At 42.6% G+C, this 20,666-nt stretch overlaps 1 protein-coding gene across 6 annotated transcripts in view; it reads left to right on the top strand.

Moving 5' to 3' along the window:
* The window catches only part of EVL (Enah/Vasp-like), a 152,006-nt gene that overhangs the window by 7,098 nt on the left and 124,242 nt on the right, over positions 1–20,666 (top strand). For 2 of the 6 annotated variants that reach the window (XM_050337171.1, XM_050337165.1), the window contains exon 1: positions 18,852–19,064. The exons of 1 other annotated variant lie outside the window; for it this stretch is intronic. In XM_050337171.1, coding sequence (XP_050193128.1) covers positions 19,042–19,064 — 23 coding nt within the window. In that variant the 5' untranslated portion in view covers positions 18,852–19,041. Of the gene's footprint in view, positions 1–18,339; positions 18,597–18,849; positions 19,065–20,666 lie in introns of those variants that run through there. 3 more of the 6 variants (XM_050337168.1, XM_050337170.1, XM_050337169.1) reach the window with 3 other exon arrangements.

Raw genomic sequence — 20,666 nt, 5'->3', positions numbered from 1 at the left:
AAAGACCTCCAAGATCATCAAGTCCAACCCCTGATCCAACTCTAATTACTATATCATGGCACTAAGGGCCATGTCCAATCTCTTTTTAAAAACTTCCAGGGATGGTGAATCCACCACCTCTCTGGGCAGGCCGTTCCAATGCCTGATCACCCTCTCTGTAAAGAATTTCTTCCTAACATCTAACCTAAACTTCCCCTGGCAGAGCTTGAGCCCATGTCCCCTTGTCCTGTTGTTGGTTGCCTGGGAGAAGAGACCAACCCCCACCTGGCTATAACTTCCCTTCAGGTAGTTGAAGAGAGTGATGAGGTCACCTCTAAGCCTTCTCTTCTCTAGACTAAACAATCCCAGCTCCCTCAGCCTCTCCTCATAGGACTTGTGCTCGAGACAGGAGAGGTGCTCCATCCTGCTGTTCTTCTTTGTGACCCTTCTCTGGACACACTCACAGGTCCATGTCTTTCCTGTGCTGGGGACCCCAGAGCTGGATGCAGCACTCTGAGTGGGGTCTCACCAGAGTGAAGTAGAGGGGCAGAATCCCTTCCCTTGACCTGTTGGCCAACCTGCTCTTGATGCAGCCCAGGATCCAATTGGCTTTCTGGGCTGCGAGTGCAGGGTGCCAGGTCATGCCCATGTCATGTCATGTGCTGGTTTGTTCTGTGGAAGCCCCTCCCCACTGAGTGCAGATCTCGTTTAGGTGAGCAGTTCATTTCCCAGTCAGTAGGTGTCATTCCTGCAGCTTGAGATCTCACAGTTTTATTTCTCTCTTTTTTCAGCTTCACATAGGTGCCAGGATGGATAGACATGTTTTTCTGTGAGAAAAAAGTAAAAAAACAAACCAAAAAAAGAGCAAGCTGTGTAGTACTGTGACTTGTAGCATGCTGCAGGTGCAGGCACAGGTAGATGCTCCAACAGTTTGTATCTGTTTCTGCAGCAAGGCCCAGTCCTTGTCACGGGGGTGAGCTCCATAGTGCAGGCATGCTGTGCTTCCTTGGCAGTCTGTGGCTGCTAAATCTCTTAACCTTTTTTGCTTTGTTGCTTTATATGCTGGAGGATGACAATATTTACCTGAGAGGGAATTAAGATGATTAAGTAGCTGGGTCTCAGTCTAGCACAGGATTTAAGGCTTAAGTTGGGTCCTGCTAAAGGCCTTGCTTTGCTAGATTGGAGTCTCCTGTTCAAATAGCGTTTCTGAGGATGACAAGAGTATTTAAAATAAATGCTAAGCATCACAGCAAAGTTCCTTGTGTATTGCTGTCCATTCATTCCTTCCTCTTTCTTTTCCTATTCCCATCATTCGCTGCATCTTAGTCAGGATGTGTGTTGCTTCCTTCCTGTGCTTCCCTCCTTTATCCCCTACCAGTAAGCCACTCCCTCAGCAACGAGGAGATCTAGAAAACACAGTGAAATGGCATCAGCAAGAAGCAGGGCTGTGGCCACCATAATCCCTTTAATTGCATGCTGTATCCTTTTTTCTTCCTTAGCTGTACGCAGCTCAGGGGGTTGGCTGCAGCGATGTTCTATGGGTGTCTATTTACCTGCAACAGGAACAGCTAAACACACCCAGGACTGCTCAATGCTCAGGATGAAAGGGAGAGCTTAAAAATGTACATTCAAGTGTAAAAGCTGTAATGGGAAATGTCTGTTGCATGTGTGCTGGATGAGTAGGAATATGTCTTCAACACTGAAAAGACCAGCACTACTCAATTCATGGTTTGTGGCCCAGAGGACATCAAAAGAGAGATCAAAAAATGCCTACAAAAATTTTAAAAATCAGAAACAAGACAGTTAAAATCATCCCCATATGCACATATTTTCATGCAGTTTGTATGTGTGTAACCCACTTCTATGAGCTCTTTGCTGTTATTGCCCAGTTAAAATATTTTTGATATTAAAGTAATTATTTTATTAGATGGCTCTGTTTTGTCTGTCACTCTAGTTCCCACCTGCCAAACAGCAGTGGGATTTGAGATAATCTGTGAATTCCTTTTTGAAAAGGATTTGTGATTTAAAATGAGAGAAATACTGGACGAGCATATTTTGACAGAATGAGGTAACTTTAATATTATGGCTTTGTCATGAATTAGTGTTGAGTGCTTCAACACATTTGCATGCTAATCTTTCTTTTAGATAACTAAATACATCACCTAGGTGAATCTAAGTCAATTTTTGATCCCACAGCTGCTTTGTTGAGAAGTAAGGGTTGAATCATCCAAATGAACAACCTTCTCAGGCAGTTAATTTCTTTGACTAGCCAGGTAAGTGGAAGAGAGAAAACATGGACTTATATATTCATTTCACCTGTATACTTAATAAAATATCCTATATTTCTCCCTGTTTGTTGTTTCACTTGTCTGGTAGTAAGAGCCATCTGTGAGTATATGGAATGAGGACTTATATCTTTTCATCAACTTTGGCATGTGCAGTGTTGTCCTTTAGAGGAGGTGTCTGAAGTGCTGCTTTGTCAGCTGCCACCAAAGTGATCTGTAACTCACAACACTGTCTTAGGACTCCACTGCTAGCCCAGCATTGTGGTGGATCCTCCCAGAGCCTGACCTGCTGCTGCTTGGCTTTGTACTTATTTGTTTTAATTGGAGCTGAGCTGTCAAACACTAGTTCACAGCATAAGGAATCACACATAGCTGCCACCAGGACTGCCATGGTGAGGGGTGATGCCCAGGGATGTCTCGTTCATCACACGCCCAGGAGCAGTCCAGAGGCACTTGCCTCTATCTGCAAGTCAGCCTGGAGACAGCCATCCACCTCCATCCTTGGGGATTTCAGCTGCCCACATCTAATGCTGGAGGCATGAAGAAAGCCGGCTGATGCTATGGCATTAAGATCCTAATCTTGAAAAGACTTGTACACATTCTCGACCTTATTACTGGGAACAGCATCCTTGATGTTTGTGAACCTAATGGCTGTTGTAATAAGACCATTGACCGTAGTAAATTGAAGTATAGGTGCAAGTATTGATGGGTTTGGGGTCTGATGGAACAGTGAAGGCTCGCTTCTTCATTCGAGGGCAGAACTGAGCACAGGAAATATGTAGCTTTTAGGGAGGGAGACAAAAGCTGCCCTTTTCCTGTCCTCTGTATGGAAGTCCTCACTTTTAGCACACACAAATAGAATAGGAACATAAGCATCTCTTGTTTAAAGTGCTCCCCAGCCCCCAGTGAACAGTTATTAACTGAACACCTGACAGTGAGTTAAAAACAACCCCAGCCTTTGGGGGAGCAGAGGAGGCAGGTGAATGGTACAAGGAATCAGTTTGCTGGGAAACAATGTGGAGGGCTGGAGCTGTTTGAGCAATCCTGGTGAGGCAGATGGGGTGGGTCCTTCCCTTTTGAGGGTTCACAGGCAAAAATGGAAGTAAAAAGGGAACAGAAAAGGTGGTCAGAGTTAGTGTAACTTAGGAGTGGTGTGTGTGTGCGGGGGGGGGGGTGTGTGTGTGTGTAGAGAGAGGAGTCCCCCAGAGCTTGTTGTACTGATTCCAGCGAACACCCCCTCATTTTGTGGTCCTCAGGATGTTGCCCAAGGGCCACAAGAGCTGCAAAGTCCTGCTTGTCTCTTCTGTCCTGGCTTGCTAAACAAAAATACTGCCAGAACTGCATGACTGCAGCCCTTTGCAGGATCTCAGAAAAGCCTGAGCCAGCATGCTGCTTAAAAATTTCATGGTATTAAATATGGAGAGTGTTACAGAAATAGCAGAGGGGACACTGGGCCAGGCAGCAAGCTAGGGAATATGGAAACAAGTTTGTAAGAGCAATAGTGCACACAGGGACATTTCTCAAGCTATGAAGCATGTTCAGAGGTGTGTGGGGCGAATGCCTCTCGTCACGCATTTAGCTGTTACCACTGTCCTGAGTAGTGGTGCAGGTCTGGTTTAATCAGTTCTCCCAGTTTCCAGCTGGCTCAGTGTCCTGAACCAATTCATCATGGAGCTGTGTAAATGTCTGTCAGCACCACACCAGTGGGAGTGGGAGAGAGGGCTGTGGTGCGGCCATGGCGCACCAGGGCAGCCCAAGTGGAAATGATGCTCCGTGTCTGATCCTCCTCTCAGTGGTGACTTCATGCTTCCAGGAGCTCACATTTAGATCAGTGCATGGTCTGATTAACCCAGTGGTTTGCTGAGGATTTCCATGCTAAATTGCTAAAACAATAGTCCTTCTTCCTTACGCAGGAATGCTTTCTATGACCTCTTATTTTTGACACTGGTCTCCAGACTCTGATCTCATTGTCACTTTGGTCAAAGTCTGTCACTGCAGCCTTAGTTGCACCCTGATACCAGCTGTCATCTGTTGTTGTCATCAGAGTCTCTTCATCATCATTTTGCTTTGGAGGTTTGGACACCTTTTGTGACCTTTAAAAGATGATAATCCTGAGTGGACACAGCAAAACAAACAACACAGCTAAAGGTTCCCTTAACAAACCTTTTAGAGGTATGCCTGGGTATTAGAGGCTGAGGTTAAGCCTGACCTTGCTAGAGCCCTCGTCTTCTATTTGAATGCAGTGGGATTATAATCTAATATCAATTTCCATCTCTGGTTCCCCAACGCCCATGTCAGTATGATAGGCCTGAACTGCAGTTCAGCTTCACAGATGGTACCTGCATCACAGAAAATATTAGATGACTAGTGCCCTAAATACGACAGAGTGCGTTTGTCTACACATCTGTGTATACAGAAAAATCTCTTTAATGGTAAAAAGCATAGTCACGTAAGAGGAATGTGAAGGGAGTTTGCTGGAAGATTCGGTGGTGGCTTTTAAAGTGTTGGAGCAGGATAAGCAACCTTAGAAGATCTTAAGACTGTGAATCAACATGGCAAGTGAATTCAGCACATCTACCTAAAGAAGCAGGCTTTTATGATATTTTGTTATTTTATTACAAACAAGAACTTTGATAGCTGCTGTGTTTTCCCAATAGTACAAAACATGTCGAATATTTTAGTGACCTGCTATTTAAAAAATAACCACATCAAATGCCTCAGCTTCCATCAGGATTGTTTCATTTTCCTTCAGGACATGCATTTCTCATGGCCCATCAACATCTGTTCAGCTATTGCAAATGCAGGAGGATGAAAACTTGAGGAGTCTGATTTTCTCTTCAGCCTCTGGGCATCAGAGGAACTTTAGGAAAGATAGAGACAGGGACAGGGGAGAGCCTTCATGGAGAGTGCCCATGCAGAAGCCCATGCAGCAGCCCTGCCAGTGTGTCCTCAGTGGGATACACAGCTTCAAGTACCCCTTTCATGGGAAATAATTTCATTGACAGCTCAAAATTGTTGATTTGGGGGGGATTTTTCCAACATCTCCTCTGTTTTGTGCTGTCTCTCTCTATGTTAAAGCTGTCTTAACAAGTATGTAAACAAAAATTAATCCAAATCACTTAAAATATGAATGTAAAGTAAATTAGGTAAACTAAATTAAACCATTGTATATATTCTCTGATTCAGCATTCAAGTGACCTTAATTTGATTAAGCTTAATTCACATCAAAGTAAATTATACTAAATATGAAATAGGGTTGATTTAATTAATAATGAGCGTGTCTGCAGGGATCTAATGTGGTTTGATTCATTACAGAAATGTTAATTCAGATTACTTTTCTAAAGTTTTCTCATGTAGATAAACTTACAGGACAGTTTATTAGTTATGCCTAAACTGGTGTAACTGTGTGTTTATTCCCCCTTGGCTCTAGAATGACCTTCCCACCACTCTCCTCATGTGGGACTTCATGAGCATTTTGTTGTGGGATGTTTTGGTAATTTGTTTATTCAGGCAAAGAAAATCCATTGGTTGGTTTAGTCACTTTTTCACCTGGTTTATTTCTGCATGATGCTCTGAAGGGTAAAGACAGCACTGTGAATGTGTGATCAAGGTGAAGAGGGTGGGGACTCGTTTCACCCCAGGTCAACCCTTTGTGCAGAAGACACTGCTTCCAGCAGTACTGGAAACCCACTCCATTGGGTTACATAGCACATGGACAGAAGACACGAGTTTTGCTGGAGTTGCTTAAGGTCACATACCACCAAATTTCATTTTCTTGGTGTTTAGGTACAACTGTGATGTATTGCTTGGCTTTGGCTTGTACTTTTTTCCTTTGGCTTTTCCTCTCCTTGTGCCTGTGTAGTACTACAACTTGTACTTTCTGAACAGTGTCACCTGAGTAGCTTGTGCTCTCAGTATACACAAGCTCTACTGACCCACTTTCTGATTGCTTTTCTTCCTCTTCTGTCCATGGCTTTGAAGTTCTGTGAGTTTATTTTTTGCTGTATGAATATTACAGGATGGACACACCATAATTGCAAAGGTGGGATAGCTGGAGTGGCTGAGACCTGTAAGTCTTTGTGTAGGGTGCTTTGTAAGGATTGACTTTGTTTTCACATGATTGTGCAAAAACATTCTGATTTCATAGTGCTGTGCTTCAAGTGTAAAACTTGAACTGAAGCACCTGATCATTTTCAACAAGCTGAAACTATGAGAGAGCCTTCAGGAGAAGCATGGATAATAAATATGAACTAGACAGAGCAAAGATGGTCTAATTCTATAGGTTGGGGCTCTTTCTTTCTTTCTTCCTTCCTTTCTTCCTTGCTTTCTTCCTTCCTTTCTTCCTCCCTCCCTCCCTTCCTCTCTTTCTCTCTTTCTGTCTTTCTCTCTAAGTAAATTAGTGTTTGAAAAATAGAGAGGTTATGCAAAACATGTCCTAAACTTCAGCATGAACCCTAACTTTGTTGCAAAAGTTTCTGAACTTTGGAAGGCAGGATGAAATATAATACCGTGCTTCAAAATTCATTGGAGATCTATCCCCAGAGTACTAGGAAAAGCTGGCTGCGCCTGTTAGCGTCTTCACACCTTCTAGGCTCAGTTTGCACAAAGAATCACTCCAAAATAGTGGCCAAAGCTGTGCTGTCAGCCTGTAGAAGCTTCCTGTGGTTCGTTCTGTCTAGAAACCAGGCTTTGAAACCACGGAGCTGTGCCCCTCTCATCCTGTTTTAATATCAGTGCACCCAGACACATAAACAATGTGCTTCTTCACGAGGCAATGAAAATCAATGAGGCTTTGAAGAGACATGCTCTTTAAAGTCATGGCCTTATTTGGGAAGTTGCAAGAAGCTTGGCTGTCACAAGAGAATATTTTGGCTCTGTGACAGTTTCCTTTATACGGTTCTTCAGAGAGGAATCTCCTGGGTTTGTGCAGTGATAACTTACAAGTGTTGTGTGTCTTTTTTTCCCCTCCCCAGGAATATCCTTGTGAGTCCCTTCCAACTCAAAATATTCTGTGATTTGCTGGAGCAGAACCTGGTATGTTGATCAAAAGAGGGCAAAGACCCCTTTGGACTTCTTTCTTGTCCAAAGTATGTAAAGAAAAAGCAGTTTTTCAAAGGTGAAATGAAATAATCCTTGTATATCAGTATTCCTGAGCAAATTGACATGTTTTTATCATAATTACTTCTCTATATCCTTTTTTCCTGTCACTACTCATTTGTTAAGTGCTGCCTTCTGTTTATGTAAGTGTGGGATAGTTTAGGAATAATCTGGTCTGCTGTCACGTTTTTGATCCTTACGCTCCTTGGGAACATTTCCTTTATGTTCCCAATGCCTTGGGAACTGTGGCGGGATAAAAGAGTCTGCAGGATAAGATAAATTATAAACTGAAGGGAAAGTGTCAGAGACAGAAGCATGTTAGACTTGGAGTTGTCTGGGGAGAAAGAGAGAGGAGAGGGAAAGTTATCTCAGCAGCATTTTGAAAGGTTTCAGAAGAGGTAGTTGAAAGAGAAAGAGGTATTAGAGAAGAAAGGTGTGATTATAAGCTAAAAGTCACTGTGGCTGTTTCTGACTGCTCTGTCCATATGATACACAGGTGGAATATAAAATTACTGCAGAAACATAAGCTGCACAATTTAGTGAAGTGTGGAGGGAAAAGGACCTCCAGGCTGCATCGATCTTGGAGACTTGGGGCACAACGATGAGCAATGCCATATGGATCTGTCACAGCATGGATACCAGAAAGGACACCCTCAAGCATGGACAATACTGTTAAATAATCATAGTTTTTGGAGAAGTTGAGAAGTCAAGGGGTAGAGGGCGAGGTCTGGTTGTGAGACTAGTACCTATCCTTCAGATTTTACTTCCTACAAAATACCCTTCTCCCCAGGATGCTGGATCCTCTCTTCCTGTCCTTGTTGGGTTTCCTTTGGCTTGTCCTTGCAGTTCCTCTGCTTGTACTGACCCAACATACATTTCAGCTCTTTTCTGGTTTGCTCTGTGCCTTTCTCTTCCTGAGGAGATGGGTGGGCTGCTGTACAGACTGAGCTGCAGTGACAAAGGTAATATTTCGCTGGTGCTGGCGTGTTTTTGGAGAAAGGGCAGGTGGAGAGGGCAGTGTGCCTGGAGCAGAACCATCCCAAAGGTCCAACATAATACTAATGTCACACTTAATATTGTGTGCATCTAATAGCAGCCTAGGGTAGCTGGTAGTGCCTGTGGCAGTGGATGGGAAAGGAAGATATGTGAAACTTGAAGAGAGCTTGAGCTGTTTGCTTTGGGTGTGGGGAATGCATTTGGGAATGTGAGGCTGGAAGGAGCATGGGCCAGGTTGGGCTGATCTGCAGGGCTCTGAGATAGAAATGTGAGTTAAAAATGTTGAAGCATAGGGATTCCTGTCTGTGGCTGGAAACTTGGAAGGAATTTTGTGAGCAAAGGGAATAAGTTTTGGATAGTATTTGAGGTTTTGTGATCATTTTTCATTTTATGAGTCTTGTGAATTAATTTCAGAGCCTTGCTACTTCTCTCTCCCCTTTCAATGTCATTGGGATGCACTGGTTGCTCTGTAGCTTCATTCATTAGAAATTAGCTAAACTGGGATTTGACTGGGATGTTTATCTGGGATGACCTGACCTTCAGGAAGTCATTCATACTTGAAAAGACAAATGTATCTCATGTTAAAGGACAAGTCATGCTCACCTCTTTTGCCTCCAAAGATGAGGGAAGTAGGATTTGACTCATGAATAAATATTTAATAGCTGAATATGTAAGTCAGTTGTCTGAACTGAACTGGTGCCCAGTTCCATTTCAAATGATCTGGAGTATCCAAGTGATGGATGTGTGGCTGATGGCCATGACCTGTGGTACACCAGAACCCAGCTGGATACCAGACACTGTACACATACTTGGACACCTGGATTTGAACCCCAAGCAATGCTAGGCTTGATGACAGTGGGAGTATGCAGTGTTTCATCAGTGAACACTGCTGGGACGAAAAAGCTTCTGTTTTCTGCCGTTTGCTGTGGGGTTTGGTGTACAAATATGACCCAATGGAACTAGAGCCAGATTGTTGTGGTTGCAAAACCCACTCCTGATTTCCCCTTCTGTCTTTTCCTAGTCCTGGATACCTTCTTTGTGCAATTTTGGGACAGACAGAAGTGTATCCCATTGCTTTTTCCAAGGTTGTCACCTGGTTGTGAGACAGACTGGATGTGTTCTTCGTGACTTGCCTGCTAGTCTAGCCTAAGTGATGAGAAGGTCCCCCTCAGCACAGGCAGGGAGGCAATTGGTGTTGTACTAACGTTGATTCATGAAAGTGTAGGGCAATTTGTACAACTGCTCCTTGCTTGGCTGTAAAAACGCTACTAGCTCTACCATAGGTAGTTAATCACATTGTATAGCCTAAGTAGGTGATTTTTGTAAAGTCAGAGTGAGAAAATGGTGTCATTCAGTCGAGGAATGATAAGCCATGCAGTTACAGCTGGGCAAGTACCGTGCATGTTTGACCTTCTGCTCTGCTCTCCCTCCCAAGTCGTCCTGGTTTCTTCTGGTTGCAGGAAGCATCACTGGGTCTTGAACAGAAGTGGTGGATGGCCAGGGCTTAGGGCTGCTGGGACGGGTCACAGTAATGGTTTGATTTGCTGAAGACCTCCCTAGTTCACTGTGTGTGTTTGAGCAGAGATCTGTGCATTGAGCAGAGATCTGGGGGTTGGCAGAGCCAAAATGAGAATTCAGACTTCATCAATATTTTTGCTACACAGTCCTAAAGCAAGCAGTGGGGCTTCACTCTCTGTTTCAGCCACCACCTCAGAAATCCTGATCTTATTAGATAAGATACAGGAAAATTAGGAGATAAATGGAAAATTCTGGATATAGAATGCAAAACAAAGTGCCCCAAGTATGGGGTCTGTTTTAGTGTTTTGCTTCTTTATCAGTGTCCTTTTGTTGTGACATTGAATCTCATCCATGGTACCATTGGAAACTGGAGAACTCATGAGGTTCAGATGATGTGGGGTCCTGAAAGCTGCCCAGGTTCATGGATTGTGTAAAGGGAAAACCTTTGATGCTGTTTTTGCAATTTGCATACATTTGACTCTAAAGTGCAATATGCAGCTTATGTTAAAAAGATATTTTTTGTTCATTTTGACACCTCCTTTAATTAAAGTGTCAGACCTAATACAGTTTCGCTGAAGAAGCCAGTGGACCTTCTCCAAGGAGTCCTGCAGGAGAAGCAAAAAGCAGAAACTGTGGTGTTTCTCATGTTCTTAAACAAAACAAAAAACTCTTCAGTGTTTCAATCTTCAGTCTTCCTTTATGTGAAGATCAAATGATGGATAAAAACATGATACTCAAACCAATACTTTGCAACGTGCTTTGGGTTTGATTTGCCAAAGAATGTCATAAACATGCCTCCTTGCTATATTCTAGCTCAAAATCATTGGGTCTTACTGATGCTCTGCAAAGAGATTGGTAAAACTGGCAGATATCCACTAACCCATTGCAGAGGTCAGCATGGACAAGCCACATGGATTTCAGAGAAGGGCATCCCTGAGGTGTCTCCTGGGTTGTAGAATATCCTTGTGGCCACCCATAACTTTCCTCCAGCCTTAAAGAAAGAAGGCAGCACAAAGTCTCAATATTGTGGTCTAATTTTGTCAGTGGTTCTTGTTAAAGATGATGTACAATCTTCCTCCACTCTGTGTTGCTTTCCTTAGGGAGCATGAGTTGTGAATACATAAATTCCACATGAGATACCACAAAGGGAAGAGGTTGTGGGAATGACCTGACATTGCTCGTGCAGCAGCTGGTGTAGCAGCCAGACACACTTTGGGAGCAAGATGTGCTATGCCCAAGGGATGGGAAGGTCCTGCTAACAGAGCCACACAGAGGTTGTAGAGGTTGACAAGGACATCTGGAGACCATCTAGTCCAACCCCCTGCTCAGGACCTTGTCCAGTTGAGTTTTGAATATCTGCCAAGATGGTGATGCCACAACCTTTCTGGGTAACCTGTGCCAGTGTCTGACCACGCTGAGGGTCGAAAAGTTTCCTCTTTTGTCTGAGTTGGATTCCCTGTATTTCAAAATTTGTGTCTGTTGCCTCTTTTCCTGTCACCTGTCACTTCTGAGAAGGGTTTGACTGTCTTCTATGCTTACCCATGTATTTTTGCACAGTGGTGAATGTGTCTGTAATGATGTGATGGGAGATACTGTCAAAAGTTGAACTGGAGTCAAGACTTGTCAGTGCAGAGTAGGCCAGAACCTGGCCAGTGTGATGATGGTGTCACCTTTCTCTGGGTAGAAGAGCCAGCTCTGGTGGCACCACATACTAGCATCTCTCTCCTGCCAGCGAGGTCATTTGGGTTGATGTTTAAAAAATGCTGATGAGTGCTAGGATGTCCTGAAGCCTTGGAGGAGTCAGAATTTTTGTGTGTTCTCATGGGAGTGAGAAGATGTTATCCTGAAATTGCCACAGCTTAGGTCTGGTGCTGCTGTCACAAGCTTTTTCTAAACAAAGAATTCCACAGTATACACGAAGAATTCCTGCGTATGTTTATTCTAACATCTTTTGCATCAGTTACAAGGGAAAGAAAATTTTGGTTTGGTTTTGTTGTTGTGGTGGGTTTGGGTTTTGGATTTTTTGTTTGTTTGGTTTTGGGTTTTTTTGGAAGCAGGGGCAGAGTACATCTTAATGTGATAGCAATGCAGCTAAGTTTTGGCAGATTCTCTATCAACACCACCTTACACTGGATAATTCCTATATGTAGCACTTTCCAGTACCTAAAAGGGCTACAAGAGATCTGGAGAGGGACTTTTTACAAGGGCTTGTAGTCATAGGGCCAAGGGGGAATGGCTTAAAACTGAAAGAGGGTAGGTTTAGATTAGATATTAGGAAGAAATTCTTTATCGTGAGGGTGATGAGGCACTGAAACAGGTTTTCCAGAGAAGTTGTGGATGCCCCATTCCTGTAAGTGTTCAAGGCCAGGTTGGATGGGGCTTTGAGTAACCTAGTCTAGTGGGAGCTGTCTCTGCCCATGGCAGGTAAGTTGAAACTAGGTGATCTTTAAGGTCCCTTCCAACCCAAACCGTTCCATAATTCTAGGTTCCAAATGAAATTCTGGGCCATGATCCGATCTGAGCTTTGACATTATGTCTGTGTAAAATCCCTGTAAGCTAACAGATCCTGAGACCTTGGTGCTGTGATCATGTGCTGCAGAGAGCTTGCTCAACAGATACATTTTACCCAGGGAGTTTTATCAAATGCAGTGAGGATACTTTTTGCAGAGAGAAGCAGAGATGTAAAACTTAACCTGCATTTTTCTCGTGTCTACATCCTACCATTTAACTAGAGAGTTCAAAGGTACAAGACTCAGTAGTTATTAGGAGTACTTACCAGAGAAGATGTCTAGTTGACACCAGATATTTTCCATGCAGAATAACTTCTGTCTTTCCAATATTCTTGACAATGATTCCCAAACTCAGTAGGCATTAATGTGCTCCTCTGTGTGTGGGAAGTTGTTTGGTTTATGTTGGCTGCTACTTTTGACTGCAGCCATGCCACTGTACAATTTAAACAGATTTCAATTGTTTCAATCTTATAAAATCTATGTCACTGGCTTTCTTGAAAATGACGAGGAGTCAGGGTGTTTGTGGTGGTATGTGAATACCTGTGTTTGTATTCATGTCTGAAATACACAGGTTTGTGTTTGTTGAGATATGATGTATACATCCCACCTAAATGTCCAAATGCTTTTTTGTCAAAGTGTGTTTAAGTGGATGAAGTGTATTATTCAGACACTGTTTTCAATTCCACTGACATTTCATCTGATAGTGGCTATAATGCCAGTCTAGTTTTAGCCTCTTGCTTGCCTTTTTTCCCCTACTTAATCCCTCACAACTTGGAAAAAGTCAAATGGACTGATTTCAGTTAGCTTTAAGAAAGTTTCCAAATGTAAACCTCCAGTCCCTTTTATTTTCAGATAGAGTCTTCTAAGTCTTCTTCTCTGTGTTTGTACAGATACTAATCAGCAAAGATGTATGAGGTATAAGATACTGTGGCTGTGAGGTGACTGTAGAGGCTTTGTAATTCTTTATTACTACGGGGACTTCTATGTACAGTATGATTCAAATTTACCTGTGCTGAATTGAAAACAACATGGTTTATAATTGTTTATCTAGGAAAAATAATACTTTACTTCATTGCACTTCCAGTTTGTATAGCCCTGTCCTTTTCATTGGAAGGGATTTATTTTTTTTTTGGCAGAGACACCTTCCACTAGACCAGGTTGCTCAAAGCATCCAGCCTGGCCTTGAACACTTCCAGGTCTGGGACTTCCACAGCTTCTCTGTCCCAGTGCCTCATCACCCTCACAAAAGAATTTCTTCCTAATATCTATTTTTAATTTACCCTCTTTCAGTTTGAAGCCATTGCCCCTTGTTCTGTCACATTTTGTATGATTTTAAATAATTTTTTCATAAATAAGCAGCAATTCCAAAATCTTGGTGATATGAGCTAACATTTGCAAACTATACAGACCGCATCTTAATTTTTGGATGTTTGGTGGTTTGACCATATTTCTTCTTTTACTAATTTGGTATTTATCTCAAATATCCTTGTCTGTTGCTGTTGTTTCTGTAAACTGCTTTTCCATTTTCAGCTTTATGTGGCAGTCAGCACCATACAGTCCTACACTTGACTGGATATTTCAGGCACTGTTGCAGTGATCAATAACTTAATAATCCGTATGGAGCTTTTAGTTTTCATCCTGACTGGCTCAGTTCTGTTGGATTGCAAGTTGTGACTTGGTGCTACCCCAAGGGCTGATAGAAAATCAGTAAGAATCCCATTCTCCCTGGTTCACTCCAGTTCATCTTCCCTAAAGCACTAGAATAAGGCAGATGCGGCTGTATTTGGAAAAACATCCCATTTCAGCCCTGTGAGATGCTCGTCTGCACCTGGTACAGGGTATCTGTTAAAGAGAATGGTATGTGACACTCCCAGAATGATAAGATTAAAGCTGTGGGAGAAGAACGTGGGGAAGACATCAGCCATCCTGTGGTCAGGCCAAGCCTTGAGATTTGCAAAACATGAAGCATATTTGGGCCAAATCTGGGAGGGAGAAAATTGATTTTTTTCTGTGAAAATATTCATTGTGCTGTGATAACTTCAAGCTACATAAATAATGTAGTATTTTTTTTTTTTTTGTGAAGGTTAATATCAGAAAATCGACCTGAAGTCCTGGGAGTGAAAGGATCAGTCTAAAATGTATCAGACGATTCTTGTGAATCAAAATTCACAATGTGTTATAAGGCAATGTGTAATAGAAATCCCATTGGTGAAAGGAGGGAAAAATTGTTCACTTCTGCCCCACCTACCCTTTCCTTTAACAGCTGAAGCTTTGAGTCAATACTCCAATAATGAATATACCCTAGTTCAGTAAACTTTAGGGCACTGTAATTATTTTCACAATTTTCCCAGTACCTGAACAAACTAAGGTAGCCATTCCTCTTCTGTTTCAATAAACATTTTAAATCTTATTTTTTTAAGCCCAAGAAAGAGTTTTGAACTCAGAGACAACCCTAGGAGATTTTTCAGCATATTCTGGGATGCTGCCTGTGATTACCACATCCTCCACTGTGCAGAAATGTTAGAGCTGCAGTGGATGAACACCCCATTAGATATGCTCTCGTTGGCTCATTTCCCATCTCCTTTCTGTTTTCTTCCTCATGAATTGAAGTGAACGCTGAATTTTTCAGTGCTGTTGTGGTTTTTTTTTAGAGTGGTCTGAATATCACTTCAGCATAATGATAATACAGGTTTAATGACAGAAGTCTGCTGTGTTAGTGGCTTTTTCCTTGCTTCAGCAAGGGAATAAGCAGTTACCTCATTAAAATATCTCAGTCTGTTTGTGATCGGATAATGTCACCAAGCATCTGCCAAAGGCTTTAGTGGAATCTAAGGTAAAGAGGACAAATACTGATATGCTGATATACTGAATACCAATAATGCAGGATGTTATACTTGAGGAAACTAGGTTCTTAGCAGAATATCAGCACAAGGCCTTTGGATGCCAGTGAAATACTAGCTAAAGCCAGAGATTTCACCATTATCCTCTGCCTTGTTCTGGTTTGTCATATTTCCAGGCTCTTTTTTTGCAACCTTTGTTTCTTTGTCAAGCTCTCATCAAGGATAACCACTTCTATCACAGTCTCACTTGTTTGTTAGAGCCTGGCATTAAAATTACAAAGTGTTTCCCAAAAGCTACTGATCGACTTCAGTGGGAGGGACCCTCATTGTCGCATCTTTTGGCTTCAGATCAGAAGGTGGGGTCTGAGTCCCACAGTTCCTGTTACATTAATTGTCCCACCCAATGTTTAGTGTAATTTTTCTTTTCTGTGTCATAATTTTGTTTTTTGGTAAGGCGTGGGACATTTTTCATCAAAAGTCTGGACTGATTATACAGTCAGGCAGGGAATAAACAAGTCCTTCTTGCAAAAAATTTTGTTGCTGGTTGTGGTTTCTGACATAATTTCTGTCTGCTTCTCAAGACCTTCAGTCTGGCTCAGGGCACAAGAAGTTACAGTCTTTGCTAAAACACTATAAAGGGGCATTATAGCCCTGCATGTATGTATTTATTTATTTATTTATTTATTTGGTCATTGCATGTGTTCATGTGATTTTCTGAAGCCCCTGTGAGGTCTGTTAGGTAATTTCATTCTGAGCCTCATTTATGTCTACAGTAGGACATGATGGTCTCAGATCTTACTGTGGAATGTGGGAATCCTAGTACTTAACCTGAGATGGGACTACTATTGGTTGTCTCACAAGATAGGAGCCCTGCTGTTCCTGTCTGTAATACTGTCAGCTGTTGTGAAAGTGCTGGCTAAGAAAAAAAAAAATTAAGTTAAAAGATGTTTTCCTACTGAAACCTTTCAACAGTTGACCTCTGCTGAATATGAAAGCTTTCTGGAAGGGTATTTGCCTTTCTAATCCTTCACAGTGAACTTGTTAATGACAGAAGCCTTGACTTGAACAGCTGACTATTTATCTGCAAAGTGGCTGTTGAGAAATTGCAGAAATTGGGAGACCAGGTGGTGATTTTGTCAACTTTGTTTTGAGAAGAGTATTTAAAGACACTGTACTTTATATTTGCTGTTAATTATGTAGAAGGGTATTATTTTCTATAGCATGAAAAACAAACAGTTCTCAAGTGAAAAACAGCCCTCTTCCCCTTGCTTCGAGTTAGAAGAATATTGAGATGAACAAGAGATCAGAAGTTCAGAACTCCATCCTTCCCCCCATGAGGGATCCTGACTAGTAGCTCTGACTTGGAAGGTAAAAGACTGTTTCCTACTAAGTCAGTAGCAGAACATTTGCTTGCAAGGGTTACCTCACCTGTGCCCAGCTGCTTGGGTGCTGCACACAGTGACCATACTTGTAGGAAGTTCAGCCTAAACATGGAACGTGGCTCCTCCTGATGGCTGCATTGTTGTCCTCTCTAGTAATCTGAATCTTTCATTAGGCTGTAGCCAGAAGCACCTACCCTGCAGTCCTTCTCTTTCTGGATGCTGGTGGAAGAATTAATTTCTGTCAGATGGTGTGACTGCATGTGTTCTAGTGTTCCTACAGCGTGCCTTTATTGTCACTTAACACTATCAGATTTGTTTAAAGGAAATAAAACAAAACCCAAGGTCACTACTACATTAAAAACACCATGTCCCAAATAAATGTGGATTTTCTTTGTTTCTAGTGCTATTTTTTCTGCCATGAGTGCCTTTTCCTTTCATTTCAGCTCTTTCTGTCCACATTTTTCAGAGCCATGAGATCAGATGCCACAGTTTCCATGGCCTGTCCCTATCACTGTGTCTAAGAGATGTGGCAGTCTGTCCTTTGGATGCTTTTCCAGCCTCCAAATCCCATAGCTCAGTGGGGCAGCCTCTGCCTTAGACCACAGTGAAGTGAACCTCAGGACCTGTAGTTGGGTTTGGATATTTCAGACTCCAGCCAAAATCCTCCACGTGAGGAACTCTTTCTTTGTCCTGGAAACCAGCCCTAACAGAAGTAGTAAGAGGCAAGATGGGGAGCAGCCCCAGAGGTGACTTTGGATTTGCTGTCTCTCATGACTTGCCCAGGCAGTGTGTTCTCCCACTGCCCCACTATGTTGCCTTCCCATGGGTGTGGTTGGTTTGCCAGGGTTTGAATCTCCCTCATTTCCAGCAGTCCTCACATTTCATCTGCTGTCTAGCCAGTGGCCGAGTGGCAGAGCCTGTTGCCCCTCTGCCTGGCCAATGCTGGCATCCTTAGGTGGCTGGACACTGCTGTGGCAGTGATGCTGAGGCTGATATAGGTTGTGCAGAACCCGCTGTAAAACCTCCCGTGTCCCTTCTGTTTATGCTGCCAAGTTTGCCTGGGGCTTCCAGGAGCCTTGGCAAAGTCTCCCCAGTCCCTCTCATAGCCAACACCCATGCAATCCCTGAGCAAACTGATGGTGGGAGTCATCCAGCCTTGCACATTCAGGATTTCCAAGGGGATGATGAGCTCTGGTGTTCACTGTTCTGGGGTCTTCCCCAGCACTGTGACCTGTGTTTGTTCAAACCACTGCGTGCAACACTGCCGGGCCATGTTATTTCAGAGCAGCAGATGTGCTTCCCATTGCCAAGCTATTCCAGGAGCACATCCATGTGCTTCCACGCTCCACATTGGTGGGACCTCCCTACGTAGAGTAGATGCAGACTGCACCCCTGAGCCTGGGGTGCCTCGTGGCTCCTGGTTACCCTGGGAGCGGGTTTTGGCGGTGCAGAGTGGCCAGCACAGGGGTGGTGTGGCCACTACAGGGGTGGTGTGGCCGGGCCGGGGGAGGTTGGTGCCGTGTGTCGCCCCTGGGGGTGCGCAGCGGATGCTCTGACCCTGCGCTCGCTGCGCTGTTGCCATGGAGATTGCGTGTGCTGTTGCTAGGCAGCTGAAGCATCCTTGCTCGCACACTGCAATGCCACGAAATGCTGAACTTTCCTCATTCCTGTCTCCCTTCTGTGATCTTGCAGATATGACTCCTTTGGCTCTTACCCCACTTCATTCAGTTGCACTGCTGCGATTTCTTGATGTTAACCCTATAAACCCTGAAAAGCCTGCATGGCACTGCAAATAGGGTTTATGGCAATGAATTCAGGGCTGAAGGAGTTAAAGTGGTTGGGGATAGACTACAGAGGAAATGATTTCTAGCAGATAAACTACTTTAAATGTTCTGGCATTCATGGAAGGGGAGGTTTGTGGATGCAGTCTTTTGTTCCATCACTGATGGTTTAGATGAATAAAAACACAGACTAAAATGCCACTGCAAGGTAAGAAAATCAGCTTGAATGGGCCTAATTAATCTCTTCGGTTACAATATATATTTAGTTTTTTAGTGTCCTCTGCTTGCATTTGCTGATTTTGATGTGGCATGTGAATGATAATTCAGCTGTGAAGCCTGTCGTGTACCGTATTTGACTTATTTGGCTTGAATAATAAAGATATCAGCCTGTATTCTTGGAGTATACTGCATTAATCAGACTTGCAGGAATGATCACATGGTACTCTATCGCCTTTCCCTGTTAGCTGCTGCTTGTCAGCAGCTGGCTGAGCTGTAGGCTGCAGGCCAGTATCTGCATACCCTTTCTCCTCAGAATATTTCAAATGTACTGTCTCGTCATTATGCATTTTGCTGCAGTTTGACAATCTAAATGGTCCTCCTGCACGTAAAGAAGATTATTTTAAATTCCAGAGCATTTGTGTAGTTGCTAGGCCATGTATGCATTTGAAGAATTCAGGTAGGCTCTCTGTTTTATACATCAGTGTGCTTGGTTTTTGTTCTCACAAGGTTTTTGCTGTGTAATGTCAGTCAGCTCTACAGTTAGTCCTTCAGTGTGCAGATATTTATTGTGTTTTAAAATCTCTACCCTATGCATGGGGAGAAGTGCTTGAAGGGTACGATGCAGGTAACGGGAGCTAACTGCATGATGAAGTGCAAAGCTGGGTAATTGATTATATCTTGCACAAATTTCATAGCCTTGCAGCCAGAAGCAGTGAGTACAGCGTGGCTATAAATATAAACCAGAAACTGTTCTGTTTAAAAGGGTCTTTGCTATTTTTGGTTCTGGAGAATCTGACAGATGCTCCTTCAAGATAAAATACTGATGGTGATAGAGAAAATTGATGCTTGGATTGTACACAGGATTATATTTTACGCTGCTGCAGAGTATGCATGTCTTTTTCGTAATCTTGTAGCAGCATGATTCCTTATGAATTGCATTTAAAATAAGAATATTGTTAAGTTTGTTGGGGTTGGTTTGTTGTTTGCAAACATTTGAGCAACTGTGATTGTTAGAATATAAAATTAGCACCTTTTATTTGATATTGGTTCTGCTCAATCTTGCCTCTGCCCCCTCTCCTCCTCCATCCCCACCCCCAATATAACTCCATCCTTATGTGAGTATTGAGGTCTATTAAAACCATAACAGATTTTTGAAGACATGAAATAGAATTTCTACCCTCACTAACAGACTTAATTATTTTTCTATGTAATAAAACTGTTTGGGACTTGAAAAAATTCTGGTCAGTAGTTGTGGGGGAGGGAGTACCTCACTTTTTAAAAAAATTTTTTTGCTTAGTGTGTTCAGTTCTTATAACTTGTGTTATAAAGTTGTCCAGATAAAATGATTACAATGTTGCAGCAGCATTAGGCATTACCTTATGATGTTTGTCTGTATATAATTTTTATAATGTATCTTAAAAATACCCTTTCCTTTTTGGTTCAAAGGAATTGATTGTTTGACCAAGTATGTAAATAGAGGAGATGATGGATTCTTTGTATACTCAATGAGAATTCTGTACCAAATATTTTAAAATTAAACTTTCTAGTGTCAGATTAAATATTTTTAACATGACTTATGCCTTTTGTTAAGCATTTAAAATATTGGCAGTTTCTATTATTTTGTGATTTGGTGATGGGTTCTGTATGTAAGTGAGTGGTGTCAAAAGCAGTAAAAGCAGGTACAGGACACCCCCTGCCCCCTAAATGTCCTGATTCCAGACATAAGGGCTGGGGAGGTGCAGGCTGACTGTGTATATTTCTCCTGTTGTGAAGTGCAGTATGATGCTGTCTGAGGGAAAAGATTTTACTGGAAGACCAGATAATGCTGTGTAACTGCTGTTGTCATAGGGCTGTCAGGAGATGCTTGGAATCTTGACATCGCTGAGTGTTGGCAATAAATTAAGGTGCAAATGGGCCCCAAACTTACTGTGTCACGTGCTGTGCCCACAGAGTTGTTTGTATTTCAACTGGTTGGTTGGGTCCTATTCTTAATTGAGTGAAACTCTCAATGAGAATGAGAATGAGAAGAAAAAAAAGAGTGTTTTAAAAATTGTGCTCT

This window comes from Myiozetetes cayanensis, unplaced genomic scaffold (genome assembly GCF_022539395.1).
Source record: "Myiozetetes cayanensis isolate MyiCay16 unplaced genomic scaffold, myiCay2020 scf6-25, whole genome shotgun sequence".
In the NCBI taxonomy this organism is placed as follows: Eukaryota; Metazoa; Chordata; class Aves; order Passeriformes; family Tyrannidae; genus Myiozetetes; species Myiozetetes cayanensis.
The sequence above is the reverse complement of the archived record's forward strand: the minus strand, read 5'-3'. Positions and strand labels throughout refer to the sequence as shown.